The sequence below is a fragment of the Mercenaria mercenaria genome, chromosome 9 (genome assembly GCF_021730395.1).
Source record: "Mercenaria mercenaria strain notata chromosome 9, MADL_Memer_1, whole genome shotgun sequence".
Lineage (NCBI taxonomy): Eukaryota > Metazoa > Mollusca > Bivalvia > Venerida > Veneridae > Mercenaria > Mercenaria mercenaria.
The window spans coordinates 66,983,913-67,008,626 of record NC_069369.1 but is presented as its reverse complement, the minus strand read 5'-3'; the positions used below and the strand labels follow the sequence as shown (position 1 = coordinate 67,008,626).

At 36.3% G+C, this 24,714-nt stretch overlaps 1 protein-coding gene across 2 annotated transcripts in view; it reads left to right on the top strand.

The window, feature by feature from the left end:
• LOC123547340 (uncharacterized) overlaps window positions 1-21,651 on the top strand; it is a 125,049-nt gene extending 103,398 nt beyond the window's left edge. For both annotated transcript variants that reach the window (XM_053551627.1, XM_053551626.1), the window contains 12 exons: window positions 1,226-1,420; window positions 4,176-4,302; window positions 6,641-6,755; window positions 8,883-9,019; window positions 10,112-10,227; window positions 11,515-11,673; window positions 12,321-12,477; window positions 13,560-13,744; window positions 17,489-17,737; window positions 18,289-18,397; window positions 18,839-19,001; window positions 19,464-21,651. In XM_053551627.1, the coding sequence (XP_053407602.1) occupies window positions 1,226-1,420; window positions 4,176-4,302; window positions 6,641-6,755; window positions 8,883-9,019; window positions 10,112-10,227; window positions 11,515-11,673; window positions 12,321-12,477; window positions 13,560-13,744; window positions 17,489-17,737; window positions 18,289-18,397; window positions 18,839-19,001; window positions 19,464-19,779 (2,028 nt within the window). In that variant the 3' untranslated portion in view covers window positions 19,780-21,651. The remainder of the gene's footprint in view (window positions 1-1,225; window positions 1,421-4,175; window positions 4,303-6,640; window positions 6,756-8,882; window positions 9,020-10,111; window positions 10,228-11,514; window positions 11,674-12,320; window positions 12,478-13,559; window positions 13,745-17,488; window positions 17,738-18,288; window positions 18,398-18,838; window positions 19,002-19,463) is intronic.
• The last annotated feature ends 3,063 nt before the right edge of the window (window positions 21,652-24,714 follow it).

Here is a 24,714-nt window from a genome sequence, read left to right as displayed (position 1 = left end):
TCCGTGGCTGAGTGGTTAAGGTCGCTGATTTGAAATCATCTGCTCCTCACCGAATCTTTTGTGGGTTCGAGCCGCACTCGGGGCGTTGAATTTTTCATGTGAGGAAGCAATTCAGAAGGTCGATGGTTCTGCCCGGGTTCCTGCTCATGATGAAATAATGCACGGAGGGGCACCTGGGGTTTTCCTCCACCATCAAAGCTGGAAAGTCGCCATATGACCTATAATTGCGTCGGTGCGGCGTTAGTCCCAACAAAACAAACAATATAGATATTTACATCTGGATTTCATATCTGTTGTGAGACATCAATTGTGACATTTCATTGTGGTGGCATTGCATTAAAAAGTGCAAATGGCTGTAAATTTCTTTCAGATTGGAACAAAATGTGTATTATGTATAAGTGTAAATGTGTATGAAATAAAAAGATTACAAGCTTTGTGTGAAAACATACATGGTCGTTCATTTGCTAAAGTAGTGCAATATTTCCATTGCAGAACTTGACCATATTTCTGGAAACATACCTTAAAACCTATAAATACAAATTTACAAATGAAAATATATATCACAGTTTTCGAGGGATCCAGCCCACACTGACAGAAAAGTATCTCTATGCAGTGGACTTATGTGTAATTGTTAGGGCATGTGTTTGCTCTGCCTAATAGGGGACTTGACCAAATGTAACCAAAATGCATTTATTTGAAGTGATTTGACCTGGTATAAAATCAAATTGGAATTTCTACGGCACAAGTTTTTGTCTTAAACCTTAATGTATCTTTTTCCACTCTTGGATGTATTTTGAAGAAACTTCAAAGCATTGATTGATGTGAAGTCATGTTATCATTACAACATACATATCTTCAGAATTTGAAGCACTGTCACTCTAGCAGTCTCTATAATAATGGTAGTTTAAAAATGTCTTAAAAATAAAAAGTTATAAGGGGTAACTTTATTTTTGGATAAATATGTTTGGGGGTTACTGCCCCCACACTGCCCCCACACCCCACTTTTGGCCATACCCTAACTTGCTGCACATGGGCATTGTAAGTTTATGGGGAACACTACAGTGCATTCTACTCCAAAATCTTCCTGTTCTTAATTTACAGCATTTCTTTACAGTTGTATTTTCTTTGACAAAAAGCCTGTCTAGCTGAGATTAAATGCGCAAGGAGACACCTTCCTGATTGACACATTTATGTAATTTCAAATTTAAATATCTCTTGTTTTTAGGTACGAGCATTGGTTACAGCATGTAAATGGAAAAGCACAAAGGCGTCCTGTAACTGCGGTGTAAGTGTAAAAGCCGGTGACGATGTTTTCCTTCTCAGCAGATGTAATGGCAAAACAACGGAAACTCTGTTTTTGAATGAACCTCTAACCAAGGATTTCAAAATGTATAAAGGAGAAGATAACAAGGCCTACACAGTAAGTTGATTAAGTTAGTGGACCTGTTATAACTCTCGGCAGTTTCCGTGTGATTTAATGTTCTTGTTAGGCAGTTTGGCATTGTTCGCACATTAAGTAGCTCAACATGCACATAACTGTTACTGTACACCAGAAAATGCAAAAATTGCACACACAGAGTATTTCCTGCTGACAACCTTTAATTAAGTCAGAGATTATATCAATCTCTCAAGGTAATAAGGGGAAGAGCAAAATAGTCTAGTTTTGAATGGTACAAACAGAGATAGTAGAAGGGAATTGGTTGGGGACTGCATGAAGTGGTGGAGGGAGTCCTGGCCCCAATTTCATGGAAAAACTTAAGTAATTGCTTAGTTAAGTCTGTTACTTTAAATGCTTGTTTTTGCCCTTTCTGCATCTTCAATATTGACTTTTTCATCTATATCAGAACCGTATGTGACTATTTCATATATCGAAATACAACAATTCTGAATTTTACAGAAAACAAAGTAGAGAAATAAGAAATATACTTAAGCAAATACTTAAGTTCGTTATATTGTACTTAAGTAGAAATATCATATTTGCGTGACTGAAATAAATACTGCAGACAAATACTACTAACTGTAGTATAATTAAGCTATAAATACATTGTTATAGAAAAAAATCAACATTAGATAACAAAAACTTAAGCAATAGCACGATTTTAAAATAGTGAGAGCTGTTTTACTCACCTAGGAGTTGTCATGTCTTGCATGTATTTGATTGAAAATTTACACAATGGTTCCTAGTCATCACACCTACTGAAATAATATATCAACTTAGATAACACTAACATACATTTTTAATGGACTGAAATAGCAAATGATTATTCAGCATTTTTATGAAAATATAATGAAAATATTATATAATATGTATACACCTTACACCACCCATGCTTACAAACACTCTACACAACCTATGCTTACTAACACCCTACACCACACATGCTTACAAACTACCTAAACCACCCATGCTTACTAACACCCTACACCACCTATTCTTACACCTTACACCACCCATGCTTACTAACACTCTACACCTCCCATGCTTGCACCCTACACAACCTATGCTTACTAACACCCTACACACCAATGCTTACTAACACCCTACACCACCTATGCTTACTAACACCCTACACATCTATGCTTACTAACACTCTACACCATCCATGCTTACTAACGCCCTACACCACCCATGCTTACTAACACCCTACATCCCCCATGCTTACTAACACCCAACATCACCCATACTAACACCCTACACCACCTATGGTTACTAACACCCTACACCACCCATGCTAACATCCTACACCACCCATGCTTACTAACACCCTACACCACGAATGCTAACACCCTACACAGCCCATGCTTACTAACACCCTACACCACCCATGCTTACTAACACTCTACACCATCCATGCTAACACCCTGCACCACCCATGCTTACTAACACGATACATCACCCATACTAACACCCTACACCACCCATACTAACACCCTACACCACCCATGCTAACACCCTACACCACCCATGCTTACTAACACCAGGGTTTGCACAGACCTGGAAATATCATGGAAAATCACTCTATCATGGAATTTCTAAAAGATAGATTTTATCATGGAAATATCATGGAAATCCCAAACAGATCATGGAAAATCTAGAAATTGCCTTGAAAAATTCTCTCAAGCAGTGTATTTCATGAGAAAGTTTTTTAAAGATTGAGTATTGAAGGTCGTTTGTTGATTACAGACGTCTGAACTTCCGTTTTCGCTAAGTACGAATAGTTTTGAGTACGAACGTGTGACTCACGCAGCGTATTTTACCTCAACAACGGCTGTTGCTACGACAACATTTCCAGTAAATGGCAGTGCCCACGACAAGCGTGAAATATGAGTAAATCTAAAGGAAACTGCAAATTTAATTACGAATGGTGTCGGAAGGAACACTATAAAGCGTGGTTGAAACCATTCAAGGTCGATCTCAACAAAGCATCGTGCACTGTTTGTGACTCTATCATAAATTTATCAAATATGGGCGAGCCAGCAATAAAGTCACACATGAAAGGCACAACCCATAAAATAAATAGTGCTTCTGCTGATGTTTGTTATTAAATATTTAGTTATATGCAGTAATTTGCCTTAATGTCATGTAAAAGCGATACATTACCGTATCATGGAAAATCACTGAAGATCATGGAAGTATCATGGAAATATTATGAAAATTGAGTAACCGAATTCTGTATGAACCCTGTAACACCCTACACCACATATGCTAACACCCTACACCACCCATGCTTACTAACACCATACACCACCCATACTAACACCCTACACCACCCATGCTAACACCCTACACCACCCATGCTTACTAACACTCTACACCACCCATACTAACACCCTACACCACCCATGCTAACACCCTACATCACCCATGCTAACACCCTACACCACCCATGCTTACTAACACTTTACACCACCCATGCTTACTAACACTCTACACCACCCATGCTTACTAACACCATACACCACCCATGCTAACACCCTACACCACCCATGCTTACTAACACTCTACACCACCCATGCTAACACCCTACACCACCCATGCTTACTAACACCCTACACCACCAATGTTTACTATAAAAAAAGGCTCAAGCTACATACCTGTATATGTTCAAATGAGATATTTCAACCTGTCTATATTCTTCTTTTTTGTTTAATTGCTTTTTCATTTATTGTTTTAGATCATCCTTCCCAATGGTTTGAAAGTGGATATTAGATTTGACAAGAGTCAGTCTCTTAAAGCTAGAAAAAGCAAATTGATCAACATATACATCCGTCCATCTCCAGCTGACTTTGGACAAACAAGAGGTAATGTTACAACTAGGAAAGGTCCACAGTGCTCCTTAGGAAATATGCAAAAAGCATCAGTCTCTCTGTCCCCTCCTTCACAACCTTTATTTTTTATGACCCCACACATTTATGTGGGGGGCATATAGCGTTGCTGCTGTCCTTCCATCCATCCCCATCCGTCCCAAAATCTTTGTGTCTAACTCCTCCCACACTATTAGCCTGATTTACTTCAAACTGTGCAGATGACCATAAAAACACCATTTGTCTAAAATGTCTTTCTGTACTGCATTATATTGTTATGGGCCGGTGGCCAGTATCAAATAAACATTTTGTCATTGTCATTGTCTTTGTCATTGACAGGATTGTTTTCTGTGACTGTTTTTACTGCAGTTATGGCCCTTTGATAGTTTTTGCTACATGTATATGGAATATAGAGAAAAATCTTGTTTGTCCAACTCCTCCCATACTATTAGCCTGATTTGCTTCCAACTTTCACAGATAAACAAGCTTGATGTGCAGATGACCATAAAGGAAGGAATTTTTTCTGTGAATATTTTTACTGCAGTTATGGCCCTTTGGTAGTTTTTGCTGTATAAAGGATTGCACAGTATGTGGGGGCATCCTTGTCCTATGGACACAATTTCTAGTTTTATACAAGATTGGTTTTTACTTTACATTTCTTCAATAATCATACTTTGGTCTTCATAATCCATTCAATACATAGACACATGTGCAGTCTCAGTCTCCAATTTTGCAATTATGATTTTATTTAAATTCTTAACACTAAAGGTGATGATTTCAATAGCTAAAAAAGCAGTGGGGAGGGTTACTGGGAATTGTATCTGCATTTGGAAGTGCCTTTGGTTCTTCCAGACTTAGTCAGGGCCTCAGGTTATAGAATTGAGATTATAGACTAGCCTTAGAATGTAGCCTTGCCATTTGTCAATTTAGAATTTATGCTCAGAAACAGTCAGGTTCTTGAAACTTGAGTCTGGTTTCCAATCTTGGTGTTATACCTTTAGACCTGTTCATTAACAAATAATTCATTTACTTTCCATAAACTGGTGAATGTTATAATCAAAATATACTTTACAGAATTTTTTATGCCCCCACCATTAAAAAAGGTTGGGAACTAAATGAGACAATGAGCAGAGTGCATGAATTGGGTCAGTAGGTCAAAGGTAAAGGTCACAGATTGAGCTCAAATGTCAAATCTCCCTACATATTATGTGTCTTGAGTCTAAAAAGCTTTTAAGGCACCGGCTTCAAACTTACCATATAGGTAGATGATGATGTACAGAGTGATTGAAACGGGGTGATAGGTCATAGGTTCAGGTCATTGATCTCAAAGGGCAAACCTTCAGTATTTCTTGTCCATGGTATAACTTAAAAACTATCCAAGTTACCTACTTGAAACTTGGATGTAGTTCAGTGGTGATGAGACAGTGTGCAGAGTGCAACAATCCACAATATTCTGTATGCCTCTCTCCACCCAAACCCCTATATTAACCCCCAACCCCTCAGAATAATTGTTTTCAATTTTAGGTTTTTGAGCCTCACTATCCTTCCACCGCTTTATGCCCCAACCTCTGCCACCCCTTGGACCATTCACTAAAGTTTTCTTTGAATTTGACATTTTCATTCTCTGCTCCAAAAATTTAGGTGTTAATCAGAGTGCAAGACCACACTTTGGGGTCAAAGATTTTATGTCATTTTTCTTGTCAGGTCTATAAGTTTTATGCATGGAAAGATATTCAAATCATTTAGTATAAACTTTCACTGTTACAAGACAATGTAACATTTAAAGTATGAAATAAATAAATATGTTTGGATCATTGTATTACCAGTGCATAACTTCAATATTCATTCTATTGTTAATGTGCCATTTCCTCACAGAACTCGCACTATAGTGTCCTAACATGACGTAGTTGTGGCATCAGTGTCTTATAGACACAGTTCTAGTTATTTACTGCAGTCTAGAAACAAAAATAAATCACCATGCTCCCAAATTTACTGAAGTTTAGTACAGCAGTTTTAAAGTTACTGAGGTTTAGCGCAGTAACAAAATTACTCCGGTTTCATGTGATTTACTAGTGTTTGATATTTAAATGTTTGTGTGGAATATCATTTACTTGTGTTTGATATCTAAATGTTTGTGTGGAATATCATTTACTTGTGTTTGATATCTAAATGTTTGTGTGGAATATCATTTACTTGTGTTTGATATCTAAATGTTTGTGTGGAATATCATTTACTTGTGTTTGATATCTAAATGTTTGTGTGGAATATCATTTACTTGTGTTAGATATCTAAATGTTTGTTTGGAATATTATTTACTTGTGTTCGATATTTAAAGGTATGTGTGGTACATATGATGGAAATCCTGATAATGACATGATTGATGTTGATGGCAATGTTTTGGCCGGTATAGACATAGAAGATTACACTCAATCATGGGCAGAGGTCTGGAAGTAAGTTACTATAGATTTATTCAATATAGATTTATTATGTGCCCCCCCCGCCCCCAACCCAGGGGAGACGTTTTGTTTTTGCCCTGTCCGTCCGTCACACTTCATTTCCGATCAATAACTGGACAATCATTAGACCTAGAAACTTCATAGTGCAGCAGGGCTTATGGAGTAGACGACCCCTATTGTTTTTGGGGTCACTCCATCAAAGTTCAAGGTCACAGAGGCCTGAACATGAAAAACCATTTCTGATCAATAACTTGAGAACCATTTGACCCAGAATGTTGAAACTTCATAGGATGATTGGACATGCAAAGTAGATGATCCATAGTGATTTTGGGGTCACTCTGTTAAAGGTCAAGGTCACAGGGGCCTGAACATGGAAAACCATTTCCGATCAATAACTTGAGAACCACTTGACCCAGAATGTTGAAACTTCACAGGATAATTGGACATGCAGACTAGATGACCCCTATTGATTTTGGGGTCACTCTATTAAAGGTCAAGGTCACAGCGTACAGAAGGTGGAAATCCATTTCCGGTCAGTAACTTGAGAACCATTTGACCTAGAACCTTCAAACTTCATAGGGTGATAGGACTTACAGAGTAGATGACCCTATTTGTTTGGCATCTCGCCATCAGAGGTCAAGGTCACAGGAGCCATCTGTCCGTCACACTTCATTTTCGATCAATAACTGGAGAACCATTTGACCTACAGGCTTCAAACTTTATAGGGTGATAGGGCTTAGATAGGGCTTACAGAGGAGATGACCGCTATTATTTTTATGGTTACTAGATCAAAGGTCAAGTTCACAGGGGTCTGAACATTGAAAACCGTTTCTGATCAATAACTTCAGAACCACTTGACCCAGAATGTTGAAACTTTATATGATGATTAAACATGTAGAGTAGATGACCCGTATTGCTTTTTGGGTCACTTAATCAAAAGTCGAGGTCACAGGGACAAGAACATGGAAAACAGTTTCCAATCAATAACTTGAAAAACATTTGACCCAGAACATTCAAACTTCATAGGATGATAGGACTTAAAGAGTAGATGACTCTTATTGTTTTTGGGGTCACTTGAGCAAAGGTCAAGGTCACAGGGGCCTGAACATAGAAAACTCTTTCCAATCAAAAACTTGAGAACCACTTGACCCAGAATGTTGAAACTTAATAGGATTATTGGACATGCAGGGTAGATGCCCTTATTGAATTTGGGGGTCACTTGATCAAAGGTCAAGGTCAGAGGGGCCTGAACATGGAAAACCCGTTTTCAATTCATAACTTGAGAACCACTGGGCCCAGAATGTTGAAATAATTAGTGGGATGATTGGACATGCCAAGTAAATGATCACGATTGCATCCAACCATCAGTGTCTCTTTTACTTTCGCTCCTGTCCCCTATTGACTTCTTGCCTATAAGACTATGCATTGGGGGAGACATGTGCTTTTTTATAAATGGTCGGATATACTTTCCAAAATATACATCACATCAGTAAGGATACTGATATATACACAAACATAAAAATGTATGTGGAACCATACTAAAATGTAAAAGAATTCTAGAAATATCATAGTTATTTAGCATTTCTGCAACACAGGCTTCTTGCAGTATTGCGACATCATGACACAATTCATTTGATGTTACATAAAATGGGTATGATTTGGGTTGAAGTCATTGGAATACACAAAATAAAAAGGTCTGTTGTTTCACAGTAAAATTGAAATATCTTTCACTTTTACATTTTTCTGATGGCTGCGCCACTCTTGAAAATCTTGCATCTGATGTTCACTCCTGGAAAGATAATTTCCAGGTATTTCCATCTTACACTGAAACAAACACATATCTTGTATGAAACCATTTATTTAGCGAGCATGAAAATTTGTGGTTTTATTCAAAATGTCTTTTTCATGAGGATATGACTTTGTGGATCTTCACTTTTGAAGATAAAATGTTTGTTTGTTTTTTTTTTTATAGCTTGCTGCAATCACAAAATCCAGTTTATGATTTCACAGTTTGTAAGTTGCCAAAAAGGTGTAAAAAATCAATTAAATGTTTTTTGATAATGAATGTTGATTCATATAGGTGTTATCACTGGCTGTCTATGAAATATTTTCTTTTTTTAGAGCGACATCAGACTATCAGTTCCTTGGAGTTCAATCAGACCCATCCTTAATAGAGATTGAGAGCTCATGTACATCTACAGACCAACAGTGTTCCTGTAATCTTGATGATCTAGTTGAAAACTGCGAAATCAGCTTTGGTACACATTATTTATATCATTTTTGTAGTTTATTTATATATAATAAGCAAAATTTACTACAGTTTTCTTTGTAAATATATTTTTCCACTTGCTAGGAAATATTTTGATTTTTGTGTCCGTCTGTCTGTCACAAAAGTCTGTCCAGTCTGCTCCTCAGAAACTATGAGTGGGATTCAACTGATTATCTCTGGTAGGGAGATTCAGAACCATAGCTAGTTTTGCACGGTTATTGTCTGCATTTTCTAGTTCCAGCATATTGGTGAAAATATGGCCTCATAAAGGTTGTGGTTTTTTTTAATAAATATTGCCTGTTTTTATAAATACCTATACCAATACACTATTTTCAGCTCACCTGAGCAGTCGGGTTGCCAAGCCAATTTTTTTCGACTACTTTGGGCCAGACTGCCAAATATATCATATATCTTTTATAAATCAAAGAATTATAAAAATCATTCATGTCAGTTTCCTATATGATGTCTCATTAAATGCGATAACCATTTTTACAGCTGTTCAAACATAGTTTTTCAAAATAAAACAATCCATTAAGCAAGTTTTAACAAAGAAAGTTTTATAAAAATTTCTCTAATCAGTCTGTCAGATTTTCAAAACGTACAAAATGGCGGTACCATAAAACAGTCGGCCAATGTCAGATTAAGTAATTTAAACATTTATTGTTTCAAAAGGTGGCGAATGCTCTAATATAAAAGAAGTGGGTGCCAGTAAAAAGCATTCAGGCCCAGTCCTATATATTTCACAAGCCAGCCATGTATTAGCTTTGTTATAAATTGTTCTATATATTTCACAAGTTGGCCATGTATTAGCTTTGTTATAAATTGTTCTGTATATTTCACAAGTTAGCAAATTGGAACTATAAGAATAAATTTTGTTTTCTGATGTTCTTGTGTGTGTTTACAGTTTATATAAAGTCCGTTTTGTGGTTTTATTTACGGTTTGTGTTACTCAACATGGCCATCAGAAAAAATTAATCCTATAGATAGACAGTTAGGAAATATAATGAAAATAAATCAGTGCCAAAAAGGTTCTGTTTTATAGAAATCTTGCTAAAACAGTAAATGTTTTTTCAACCAACAGAGACAGACCTCTCACTCGATGCTACAATAGTACAGACAGGCAATAGAAGGCGTAAAAGAGCAGTTGGAGATCCCTTCGCTGACTTGGGAATTGAGAATGTAAATGAACCGGTTGAAGTGAGTGATTTATATTTTGAGATAATTTTTTTTTTTAAATTAAACATTCAAACAAGCAAAGTACTCTTGCTTGAAATGCCAGTAATACGAAATTTTGCAAGTATTTTGCATATTTCCTGTCCGAGAGAAGATTCATTTACCGGTACTTACATTAAAGACTTAAAAAGCCTTTTTAGCTCGACTTTTCGAAGAAAATGTAGAGCTATTGCACTCGCCCCGGCGTCGGCATCGCCGTTGGTTAAAGTTTTTGATAAAGTCAAATATCTCTGTTACTATCGAAGCTATTGACTTGAAACTTAAAATAGGTATTTACTATCAAAGTCTGCACCAGGAGAAACAATCCCCATAACTCTGATTTGAATTTTGACAGAATTATGCCCCTTTTTAACTTAGAATTTTTGGTTAAAGTTTTTGATAAAGTCAAATATCTCTGTTACTGTCAAAGCTATTGACTTGAAACTTAAATACTTATTTACCATCAAAATCTACACCAGAAGAAACAATCCCCATAACTCTGATTGAATTTTGACAGAATTATGCCCCTTTTTAACTTAGAATTTTTTGTTAAATTTTTTGATAAAGTCAAATATCTGTTATTATCAAAGCTTTTGACTTGAAACTTAAAATACTTATTTACCATCAAAGTCTACACCAGGAGAAACAATCCTCAGAACTCTGATTTGAATTTTGACAGAATTATGCCCCTTTTTAACTTAGAATTTTTTGTTAAAGTTTTTGATAAAGTCAAATATCTCTGTTACTATTAAAGCTTTTGACTTGAAACTCAAAATAGTTATTTACTATCAAAGTCTACACCAGGAGATACAACTCCCATAACTCTGATTAGAATTTTGACAGAATTATGCCCCTTTTTAACTTAGAATTTAAAAAAAAAAAATTTTGATAAAGTCAAATATCTCTGTTACTATTAAAGCTTTTGACTTGAAACTCAAAAGAGTTATTTTCTATCAAAGTCTATACCAGGAGACACAATTCCCATAACTCTGATTTTAATTTTGACAGAATTATGTTCCTTTTTAACTTGGATTTTTTTTTTACTGGCAAAGCTCTAATTCAGAGTCAAGCACTGAGAAAAGTCGAGCGCGCTGTCTTATGGACAGCTCTTGTTATACTTCCTGCTTTCAGTTATATTCTGCTCTGAGTTGATTATGATTTAAGCTAAGATTTTGGTTTGCATTGGATTAAATTTGTTTTGTGAACTCTATAACTAAAGTGAATTTAGTATTTTCAGAATGAATGTAATAAAATGTACCTTTAATTTAACAGCTGGCCGTATTCCCAACAGACAGTGGAATTACAGCTGCGGAGGCAAATGAAACGTGTTACAATGCCTTGACTGGTGCAGCCTTTGCTGAGACATGTGCCAGCATTCTGAAGCCGACAGATCTACCCGACAGGGTCACAAATTGCATGGATGACGTTAAGGTATAGAGCTATTTTGCTTTGCTGTTTGCGATGTTTCAGAATATTGGTGATGTGCATATGAGCCGCACCATGAGAAAACCAACATAGTGCGTTTGTGACCAGCATTGATCCAGACCAGCCTGTGCATCTGCACAGTCTGGTCAGGATCAGTGCTGTTTGCTTTCAAAGCCTATTGCTATAAGAGAAACCATTAGCGAACAGCATGGATCCTGAGACTGGTGTGGCTCATTTATAGTTTATACTAATTTATTCTAGCTCAGTTGTGAAATCTGGAAGCTGATTTGAATCACTCTTGAGTCCACTTCCTTGAAAAGCCAGTACTGGTTTCATATGGGAAGATGTGGTCTTGACCCATGTGGGAATTGAACCCATGGCTGGCTGGTTGAGTGGCTGACACCCTCTCCACTAAATCTACGCTTTCCTTGATGTGTATTTGGATTTGTCATGAATTGGCAGGAAGTCTGTTAAAGAATGAAGGCAAACAGCCGCAACCAAATAATACAATTTAATCGTTGCATAAATTAAAAACCTTCTTTTCACAGTTTATTTACAGTAACAGACAAAACAGTAATTAGGCTTACATATTCTAGGCTACATTTTTTTGTGTGTGTAAGAGTAAATGAAATATTATATTTTCTTTGGTACAGGCTCTAGACAACTATGACTTTCTCCAGTCTACTATTGATTCGCTCAGCAAACAATGTGAAGAGTCAGCAAAAACAAGTACAAATACATCATTGATAGACGCAGTTAGAGACGTCACGTGTCCTAGCCAGTGCTCAGGGAATGGTACCTGTGTTAATGGTATGTACAAATACATCACTGATAGACGCGGTTAGAGACGTCACGTGTCCTAGCCAGTGCTCAGGACATGGTACCTGTGTTAATGGTATGTACAAACACATCATTGATAGACACGGTTAGAGACGTCACGTGTCCTAGCCAGTGCTCAGGACATGGTACCTGTGTTAATGGTATGTACAAACACATCATTGATAGACATGGTTAGAGACGTCACGTGTCCTAGCCAGTGCTCAGGACATGGTACCTGTGTTAATGGTATGTACAAATACATCACTGATAGACGCGGTTAGAGATGTCACGTGTCCTAGTCAGTGCTCAGGACATGGTACCTGTGTTAATGGTATGTACAAACACATCATTGATAGACACGGTTAGAGACGTCACGTGTCCTAGTCAGTGCTCGGGACATGGTACCTGTGTTAATGGTATGTACAAATCAAATGAGGAGCAGAAAGCTTTAAATGCAATGAGTTACAACAGTTTTTCATTGGTCGTTTTAATACACTTTTGTACATTATAGATGACACTAGATTTAATCATTCAAAATTCTTAATTCTGAGTAATGTGTCGGCCTCTGCATCTCAGTAATTAAAGCAGATTTTGAGAAAGGTTAGTAATTACTTAGAAAGTTGACATAAACTGCTCATGAAACATTCACTTCTACATCAAGAAACATCCATTTTTTTTATTGCTTTATTGTCAGTCAGTTATTTAGATCATCAGATATGCCTCACCCACTAACTCATAAATGAACAAAAACTTTTTTTTTTTTGTATGCCTCTTGTTATAGATAACAATGCCTACCTCAGCACTAGCTTTGTTAACTTTTTTCAACTTCCAGGTTCATGCAATTAATATTCTATAGATATCAATGGATACCCATGCACTTTGACTAAGGATTCGTACATTCACTTTCTCAACTCTAACATTTATGTTGGTGTTTTTCTATTGATGAAAATGCAAACCTCAGCACAAGATTTTGTACAATCATTTTCAACTCCCAGATTCATGTGAATGTTATTCCATCTATATCTATGTCTACCCCAGCACTACTGTTTATGAAGTCTTTTTTTACTTGCCAGGTACATGCGAATGTGATGATGGGTTCCGGTCAGTTGACTGTTCTATAGATATCAGTGTACCACCAGTACTGGAGCAGCTCAGTGTTAAGCTGTGTCAATCTACCTCACAGGAAGCTTGCGCCAGTGTAACATTAAGTGGAGAAGACTTTATAAGGGAAGCAGTCTGTCATTTACAAATTGTTCAGGTAATTTTCTTATTAGAACAGGCAGATTGAAATCTTGAAATACCTGTACATTTGAGCCTCAGTAGCCAAGTTGTTAAGGTCACTGACTTTTAATTTCTTTGCCTTGCACTCATGCACATTTGAAACCTTACTTCGGTAGTAGAATTTTATCATGTGTGGAAACCATCCAACTGACTAATGGAAGGTTGTTGGTTCTATGTGTGCCCTCTGGAACCTTAAATAATTTTCTGAAGAGCACCATTGGACCTTCCTCCACTAGAACTTGTGAAAAGTCTCCGCATGACAACATATTATGATTGGTGAAAAATATCTTAATAGCTAATGCAGGGTGTTAGATAACTTCTGCCTTTTTAACCAGATTTTAAAAAAGATTAGTATTTGATCGGCAAATTTGAAGGGAAGGTGCATGGGTAGCATCAACTTTGGTTTCCTTTGTATACTTTGAGTAAGGAGAGACCAAATGCAATGAAACTTGGTATATAGGTAACTTGCATGTAAATGTAGTTTTGATTACAAAATGAGCTCACTGGAATCAAAGTCAGAGTGGCTCAGTAACTTCAGTTTGCATTGTTGTGTTGTATTTATACTTGGCCTGTAGGCAGCATATAGAAAAACCAAGGATAGATTATGTATGTGGTCAGTGGGGTCAAGTTCAAGGTCAGCATAACTTAGTTAAAAAAATTCCACCATAGGGCAGTGTTCTATTTTGATACCATAGTGTCAAGGTAAAGATGGACTTTTATTTTCACCTTAATTGATCATCAAAAGGATGGTTTCCTCAAGGATTGACATGAAAATTTGTCCCCAACGAATATTAATGATTTCACAGTATGTAAAACAGAACATGACCCTTTTTTTAAACAAGAGCACCGCCTTGCGGGTGCTGACGCTCATCTGATTTTTTTTGTGTAATAGATATATTGTCCTACCCATGATTTTCTAAGTCTAAAAAGGGCCATCATTCTTGCAAAAAGCAGAATAGAGTTACGTTTCTTGATGTACAGTGCCCACTTATGATGGTGAAAAACTGTTGCAAGTTTTAGAGCAATAGCTTTGATAGTTTATGAGAAAAGTTGACTTAAACATAATACTCAACCAAGAAAATGATTTTCTAAGTCCAAAAGGGGCAATAATTATTGCAAAAAGCAGGATGGAGTTATGTTGCTTGCTGTACAGGGTCAGCTTATGATGGTGAACAAGTGTTGCAAGTTTCAAAGCAATAGCTTTGACAGTTTAAGAGAAAAAGTTGACCTAAACATAAAACTTAACCAAGAAATCTGATATTTTCTAAGTCCAAAAGGGGCCATAAATCTTGCAAAAAGCAGGATGGAGTTATGTTTCTTGCTGTACAGGGTCAGCTTATGATGGTGAACAAGTGTTGCAAGTTTTAAAGCAATAGCTTTGATAGTTTAGGATAAAAGCTGACCTAAACATAAAACTTAACCAAGAAAACTGATTTTCTAAGTCCAAAAGGGGCAATAAATCTTGCAAAAAGCAAGATGGAGTTATGTTTCTTGATATACAGGGTCTGTTTATGATGGTGAACAAGTATTCCAAGTTTCAAAGCAATAGCTTTGATAGTTTAGGAGAAAAGTTGACCTAAACATAAAACTTAACCAAGAAATCTGATATTTTCTAAGTACAAAAGGGGCCATAAATCTTGCAAAAAGCAAGATGGAGTTATGTTTCTTGCTATACAGGGTCAGCTTATGATGGTGAACAAGTATTCCAAGTTTCAAAGCAAAAGCTTTGATAGTTTATGAGAAAAGCTGACCTAAACATAAAACTTAACTAGGCAACGCCGACGCCGACAACCGCTCAAGTGATGACAATAACTCATCATTTTTTTCCCAAAAATCAGATGAGCTAAAAACAAAAAATGGTGGTCTGAAGCAAAGTTTGAAAACCTGGTTTTGTGGAATTTCCATGTTTCTTGGTTTGATCATCTTATTTTTGATCTTTATTATTTTTTCCTTGTCAGTGTTAGGAGAGTATAAATGTTATGAACAACCTGTTTAAAGTATACTGAATTTTTCAGTTTTTGTATCAAACCTTTTATTGATTTACTCCTGTCTGTATTTATTCGGTCTGTCTGTCACAGATCTTGTCCTCACTCTAAGTCGAACATTTCTCATATGATCTTCACCAAACTTGAACAAAACTAGCCAAATCGGACTAGGTACTTCAGAATTATGGCCCTTGAATGTAGGGATAATACACGTTTTTTTTGTGTATTAACATCTGCAGAAGCCCGCGGGATTGTTTGTGACCTCGACCTTTGGTCGGTCGAGGTCACAAACAATCCTGCGGGCTTCTATTAACGTCTACAGAAGCCTGCGGGATTGTTTGTGACCTCGACCGACCAAAGGTCGAGGTCACAAACAATCCTGCGGGCTTCTGCAGACGTTTATACACAAAACAAACGTGTATTGTCGCTATTCTTGAATAAAAACAATACACGACGACTTTATATATTGTTTTCATATGTGATGACTTGATGATTCCGGTACATTTTTTATTTACCATTCTTGTTGTTCTTGGAAACGGTAAACATGTTTTAAATATCCGTATCCAGGGCCCAGAAATAAACAACACTATCAAAAGCGCATCCTGAAGGTTTTTAAACAATTTTTTTTTTTCTTTTTTTTTTTTGGGGGGGCCTCCGTGGCCGAGTGGTTAGAGTAGTTGACTTCAAACCATTTGCCCCTCATCGATGTGGGTTCGAAACGTCATTTGGGGCGTAGAATTCTTCACATGAGGAAGCCATCCAGCTGGCTTACGGAAGGTTGGTGGTTCTACCCAGGTGCCCGCTCGTGATGAAATAGTGCACGGAGGGGCACCTGGGGTCTTCCTCCACCATTAAAGCTGGAAAGTCGCCATATGACCTAAAATTGTGTCGGTGAGACGTTAAACCCAACAAAATAAAAATAAAATAAAAATTAAACAATTTTTTTATCTCTTGTTATTACAAACATGAAATCACCAGTAATTGTTCATATCACTTCACAATTTGGTGCACTGAGCACAATTTCAAGAATAATAACTTTACATTCGAGTTATATTGAGTACGGACACAGTTTGGAGTACGGATGAGTACGAACGTAGTGTCAAGCTTCCAAGCTGTTTATATAAATTCTTCGAGAAATTAGATAAAAACATACCGACTGATACTTACCAAAATCATAAATATGATTCCTAAAAACAAAGACTTGCACAGGTTACACGCAATTCTTTAACATTCACGGTTGTCTACAAAATCTGAATCGACGCTGAGTTCTAAAAGGGGAGTAAACAAGGGAAGAAACGAGTACGAACATTGTTGGTGGCAGCGCATTTGGCTTTAGTTACTAATACAGCAAAACATTCTATGGTTTAGTTTGCATCTTATATGCTTCAAGAACAGGTTTTCATGAAAGAAACAAGACGCAGATACCAGATGTCAATCTGTGCAGAAATACATATACGTCCCCGGGAAAGCATTTCAAAAATAAAAATCGGGTATTAATAGCACGTGAATTGCCTTGTTTGCACTCGAGTTTTCTCCCATTAATACATGGGCGGATCCAGTGAAAAAAGTAGTTTTTTTGCAAGAATTACGTAAAATACTGATGCCAGTGATACAGGTCTTGGTGCATGGCTGACTCAGATACATAATGGAGAAGAAATGCCAATCTCGATGATTAGGCAGTTGTGGGAGACATGTGCTTTTCTCAAAAGCAGCTCTAGTTTTTTCTGTCATTTCAGATCACAGAAACTGGAATCGATAAGACAGGCTCAGTGATGAAAAATGTTCCTGCAACATGGATTTCTGATGAGCAAGTAACATGTGACCTTACACAGTCTGGTTCCCTACCTTTGCATGCAGTTCTTGTATCAGTCAGTAACAATGGACTGGTAACCAGTCAAAGTGAACAGCATCTGTATATTGCTCACAACCCTGTATGTTTCAGATGTAGCCAGCAAAGCTCAACAGAAGGAAATTGTACAAGAGAGGTAAATGCTTAAAGATTTATGCTGAAAGGTCAAATGTCAAGGTCACTATTGAAGGTCAAGTAAAAATTGATTCAGCTCCATTACTTTTGATTGTATTGAAGGATCCTTTTGATACCACACAGAAATGTTACCCATGATTAGACATGACCAATGTTTGTCAGTCAAGGTCAAGTAAATTTTTTTTTCAATGGTAGGCGACTTTTGTATTTCCATTGCAATGCTCAGGTCTTTTGTTCTTTCATATTTTATATTGGTTTTGGAGTTTGCCAAAAGAGTCTTGCCGTCAAGTCTGGTTCCTGTGTAAAAACAGGGACAAATATCCAGTAGAATTATCCATGTTCCAAGATAGTAGCCTCTTGAAGCAGTGTATATATGATAAGTATACCTTCTGGCTGTTATCGGTTATGTGTACTTCGGTTTCGGGTTTTACAAGTGTGTAAAACAAAAAAAGTATGACATTCATTCCTTTAGTGACTTTTAGTGTTGTATATAAGTAAACTTTTTCTCATGTGTCTGTATATGTCAGTGTTAACCCTGTTTTTGTTTTCCAGCCAGCTACTTGCTATGTGAATGGTACATGTTACCGCCCACTAGAGCCAAGCCAATCAGATCCTTGTTATAAATGTGATGTGTACACAGAGCAGATGATTTATCTAGTCTGTAAGTAGCCTATTGCTAAATATCATATATCAAGTCTGTAAGAAGTCTGACTCTAAATAACACATACCAAGTCTGTAAGTAGTCCCTGTCTGAATATCATATATCGAGTACGTTGTAGTCAATCTCTAAATATCCTATGTCAAGTATGTGAGTAGTCCATCTCTAAATATTGTATACAAAGTCTGTGAGTAGTCCATCTCAACATATAGCTTTTTAACAAGACTTCTACATATAAATAACATTTCAGCTGCAAGAAATGAAGCATAGTAATAATGTATTAATCACAAAATGTATTCAATTGTTTGCTACGCCTTTCCAACTTTTTTGTATGTTAATTATCTTTTGGATTTGAATTGTAGAATCAATATTGCAAGTGTTTGTGTTAGTAATTAAGTAAATGTGAACAATTTTATTAATTTTGATCAATGTTTGATCTTACAGCTGATGCTTGCCCATCTTCAACCACAACTGAAAAGCCATACCAGGAGAATGAGACAGCAAGACAGATGAATGATTCCCTCGTTATAGGCCTGTCCGCTGGAGCGGCTGGTCTCGTCTTGGTCATTATAGTCATTGTTGCCATGGTGATGTTCATGAGACACCTGTAAGTTTAATGATACTGAAAAATGAGAATTTTTGCAAGGGACTTATTTTCACTGATTTTGCTTGCAGTCTACACTTGAGAAACTTAACACTTGAAAGTGTTATAATTTCTGTCATAGATACCGGTAGCCCTATGTTGGCTATACATGTATATCACAGATATATCACAAGTATTCTGCCATGTGAACTAATTTAATATTTTGCAAAAGCAAACTTTAAAATCTTGCATAGATATCTGATTTTACAGTAATTCACCCAAAGATGGGTGAAAAAAGACATATACATATAATACATAGGAGATACAATTTTTTTTGTTTAATCCTTTTTTGTAAACTTATACTTTCTGGGTGTGTAACAAAAATGGGTTTCAGTAACTTGTACATTTAATTTGGGAATTTAATAGTCTTACAGTTTATGAGTTATAAGTCTGTTAAATAATTCCAAATTTTCTCATATTTTTCAGGAATATGAAGTCAAAGGGTTCTGATACCAAAGACTTAACGCATCGTTCCTCGTCTAACAGATCGAGCGAGGATGGGGAAGGATTCGGGGAATTAGTGTACCCAGCATTTGCCAACTATGGTTATCAAGGTTACCCGGGACAGGGATATCCGGCCATGTATCTTGAAGCTCCACAGGACTTGTTTGTAGACAACATTCCAAAACGTCACAGCAGTCGGCAGTCGGACCCAACCCGGGACAGACACGACAGAGATCATCGTCGCAGCCGACACCATCAGGAAGATTACTACGACAGTCGTCAAAACAGCCAATCTTAATGACCTTGAAAAAATTTTGACCATGAAAAAAACTTTGAAGTTGACAGTGCAACTAAAATGAACTGCTTAACAAAAATTATATTGTGATAACCATAACACCTTGTAAAACAAAATGAATATATATATGTTTTGATAGTTTTATGTAATTACAATAAATGCTCAGTTTTTCTATGCAATAGATCTGTAGATAGTTACTAACACATTGTCTGATATCATTTACAATGGACATTTATATTTATCCCAGTGCTTATTTAAAAAAAATGCAGTTTTTTTATATCTATATATCTACATCTACTTACCCTTTCTAAGGCAGACATTTAAACAGTTTTTTACATCTATGCAAAACAAGAATTGACAAACATATATGAAATTATAAAAGGATTGAACAGTAGATTTAACTAAAATAGCTTGTTTCCTTGTGGATGAATTATATACAGTGATTTTAAGCATTGGGTATGTGAAAATGAATCATTGAACAAAAAAAACCTCGCTCTTTGAATAAAAGTAAGACATTTAATTAAATGGTGGTTTTCTTTGCTATTTCAAAAGCATCATAAAAACTTTAAAATTACTTCTTTCAGCTAACTATTGTTTTGGGAAATTTAATAAATTATCTTGCAGAAATCAGGTAATGGTAAAGTTGTACCTCTGACCACTTTCCAAATTTTAACATTTTAATAGTTTTTGAGAAAAATAGATTTATACCTTAAAAGTATGAATGAGGCGCATAAAGAAATGAGTTTCCCCAAGCCTAATCTTTTTTATTTAGATCTACAAGCATTCTGGACACTGATGAATCATATAATCAACATTATGAAACATTGTAGTAGTATGTCAAAATCATCATTTATATGCATTTTCAAATATATTTTTTTCTGATATATTTATCTGCAATACCTCTATTTTACCAAAAATACTAAAACCTCTGATTAAAAGCTGAACACTCCTTTTCTACATTTTATATTCTTACTTTATTAATATTTTCTATTAAATTTGCTTTTGTTGAGAGCTTGCGGATATATTTGTTTATGACTGTTAAAGGGATACTTGGGTATTTTTTTCATGATTTATCTGTAACATATACTCGGCCTATTAATGGAAACAAAGAACCTGTTTTATGGAATTAAATCTTGCTATCGTAGTCACTATATTGACTTCTATGTGAAGTCGCGAAAACAGGTGACAAATTGTCTGATTAATAATCCGAACATGCAAATCTGGTTATCTCAGACTTACCCACAGTAAAAATGGATTACAATCAAAAACACCCTAGCTACTAGGATGTCATTTTAGCAAATTAATGAAAACTGCACACCTGTGTCATCAAAATAGGAAATAATCAATTCATTAAAAAAAGCATGTCAGTAAACTATAAGAAACATGGATTTCACAGTAATTTAAAAAGGATTTAAATTTTTCATGTGTGTATCCCTAGTTTATATTGCGTGTGACATATCATATTTAGTAATTGCTCATTTTTGTTACTTCATCTGCTGTCTAGAATTCTGATGATTAAAATAAAAACTGTGACCTTACCATCTGTAATATTTAAAATTTGATTCAGATCGGTTTTAACCTTTAAAATTAAAAGATTTAAATTTTTGTGTCCAATTCTGCATAGGTATGTTTTTATTTGCTAGAATATGAAGCAAGTTTTTAGAACAATGAAGATTGAGCTTTATCACTTCAATGGAAAAAAAATCTCTTTTTTTGTAACTATTCAAAGAAAAAAGTATCTAACCCTTTCCATCAATGAATAATTTATCTGTCAGAATTCGGCACCTAGCAGAGCTGTTAAATGTTGAATTTTCTGTTACTATCAAGATGCATAATATTTCTATATAGTTTCTTTAATAAAAAAATCTTTAACTTCTTAAACTGTTGTATTTTTAGCAAGGTGAGCTTTTGTGATCGCACTTCGTCCGGCGTCCGTAAACTTTTACTTTAAATGACTTCTCCTCATACACCGCTAGGCCAATTTCATCCAAACTTCATAGGAATGTTCCTTGGGTGAAGCTCTACAAAAATTATTCAAGGAATTGAATTCCATGCAGAACTCTGTTTGCCATGGCAACCATGACAACCAAAAGGAAAAACTTTAAAAGTCTTCTTCTCAAAAACCAGAAGCCCTAGAGCTTAGATATTTGGTGTGAAGCATTGCCTAGTGGACCTCTATCAAATTTGTTCAAATCATGACCCCGGGGTCAAAATTGACCCCACCCGAGGGGTCATATGATTTTACATAGGAAAATCTTAAAAAATCTTCTTCTCAAAAACCAGCAGCCCTAGAGCTTAGATATTTGAAATGTAGCATTGCCTAGTGGATCTCTACTAAAGTTGTTCAAATCATGACCCCAGGTTCAAAATTGACCCCGCCCCAGGGGTCACTTGATTTTACACAGATTTCTATAGGAAAATCTTCAAAAAAAATTAAAAAATAACCAGAAGGCCTAGAGCTTAGATATTTGACATGTAGCATTGCCTAGTGGACCTCTACAAATTTTGTTCAAATCATGACACCTGGGGTCAAAATTGACCCCACCCAGGGGTCACTTGATTTTACATAGGAAAATCTTCAAAAATTTTCTTAAAATAAACCAGAAGGCCTAGAGCTTAGATATTTGACATGTAGCATTGCCTAGTGGACCTCTACAAAATTTGTTCATATCATGACCCTGCCCCAGGGGTCACTTGATGAAAATCTTCAAACATTTTCTAAAAATAAACCAGAAGGCCTAGATTTTAGATATTTGACATGTAGCATTGCTTAGTAGACTTCTACCAAATTTATTCAAATCATGACCCCCAGGGTCAAATTGACCCTGCCCCATGGGGTTACTTGATTGTACATAGAAAAATCTTCAAAATTTTCTAAAAATAAACCAGAAGGCCTAGAGCTTAGATATTTGACATGTAGCATTGCCTAGTGGACCTCTACAAAATTTATTCAAATCTTGACCCTACAGGGTCAAATTGACCCAGCCCCAGGGGTTACTTGATTTTACATAGGGAAATCTTCATAAATTTGCTAAAAATAAACCAGAAGGCCTAGATCTTAGATATTTGATATGTAACGTATGTACATAGGAAAATCTTCCAAAAAATGTCTAGAAATAAACTAAAAGGCCTAGAGATTAGATATTTGGTGTGTAGCATTGCCTGGTGGATCTCTACAAAGTGTGTTCAAATCATGACCCAGGGGTCAAGCTTAAATGAACCATTTAACCAGGTGAGCGATATAGGGCCATCATGGCCCTCTTGTTTTATTTTGCTGCCCTTGAGCACTGAACAACTACCTGTTAAGGATTCTACGTGGCAATTTCCTACACTGACTAAAACTCCGTAAAATCGTTATAAGTTATGGGCATAAAATTCAGTTGAACCAACTTGCTACCAATGTATTTCCATATACACACATGGCTTCAATCCATTTGAAAAAGTTTTATACAAATCCCCAGTCCGTCCTGTCTTCTGTTGACTGGTCTAAAGTTCTACACACTTTTTGCTTAGCTTCTATCAAAACTTTAGAGGAAAAACACATATTTAAACCATTCAATAAGTATATACAATTATTTTTTTCACAACTGACAGTATGGTGTGTATCTAAATACATGTTTGAAATCACAATCTCCCTGAAAGGCATGCACCAATAGTATTTTTTTTTTAAAACTTATTTAATCAGTGCAGGTAGAAGGAATTGAATTGAGGAGACTCTGACCTATAATACTAAAACTGGAGACCAGTCAATACACAACCTTGTCGACGTCATTGGTTGCATAGAATTGAGCAATCTAGGTCATAGGTAAGAAAACCGCATTTGGAGAAACTTGAAAATCTGACTGGATGGATTCAGTTCAAGTCTTAAAATTGACAAATTGAAATTGCTTTCAGAAACTTGTTTCCAAAACCTTGAATCCAGATACTGGATTTTTGTGGAAGGAAAATTTTTGGAGAGAAAGTGTGTATATGTAAAAACTTACCCAAATCAGATTGGAATCCGTATAGTAGGTTACCATACGGGTTTCTATCTGTTGGTCGAGTATGGTTGCCATCAAGCAAAGTTTAATTTTTCTTTATTTAACGTCGCCCTGACACATGAAAGGTCATATGGCGACTTCCAGCTTTAATGGTGGAGGAAGACCCCAGGTGCCCCTCCGTGCATTATTTTATCACGAGCGGGCACCTGGGTAGAACCACCGACCTTCCATAAGCCAGCTGGATGGCTTCCTCACATGAAGAATTCAACGCCCCGAGTGAGGCTCGAACCCACATCCATGAGGGGCAAGTGATTTGAAGTCAGCGACCTTAACCACTCGGCCACGGAGGCCAAAGTTTAATTATACTGCCCTTCAAAAGAAGGGGTATGTTTTGCTCATTGCCAGTCCGTCAGTAGGCAGACTATTTGGTTTCCTGTCAATAAGTACCGTTATAGAGAACTTTCCTACGGCGATGGAATGCCATAGGATGATTGTCAGTGGTTAGTTGTTGACCTCGATTGTTCTGGAGTTTAATAGGTTACAAGTCAAGGTTTCAATGACTTGAAAAATTTTTCACAACTGACAGTATGGTGAGTATCTAAATACATGTTTGAAATCACAATCTCCCTGAAAGGCATGCACCAGTAGTATTTTTTTTTAAAACTTATTTAATCAGTGCAGGTAGAAGGAATTGAATTGAGGAGACTTTGACCTATAATACTAAAACTGGAGACCAGTCAGTACACAACCTTGTCATTGGTTGCACAGAATTGAGCAATCTAGGTCATAGGTAAGAATCCAAAGTCTGACTGGATGGATTTAGTTCGTCTTAAAATTGACAAATTGAAATTGCTTTCAGAAACTTGTTTCCATAACCTTGGTTTTATAATCTTGAATCCAGATACTGGATTTTTGTGGAAGGAAAATTTTTGGAGAGAAAGTGTGTATATATTGTAAA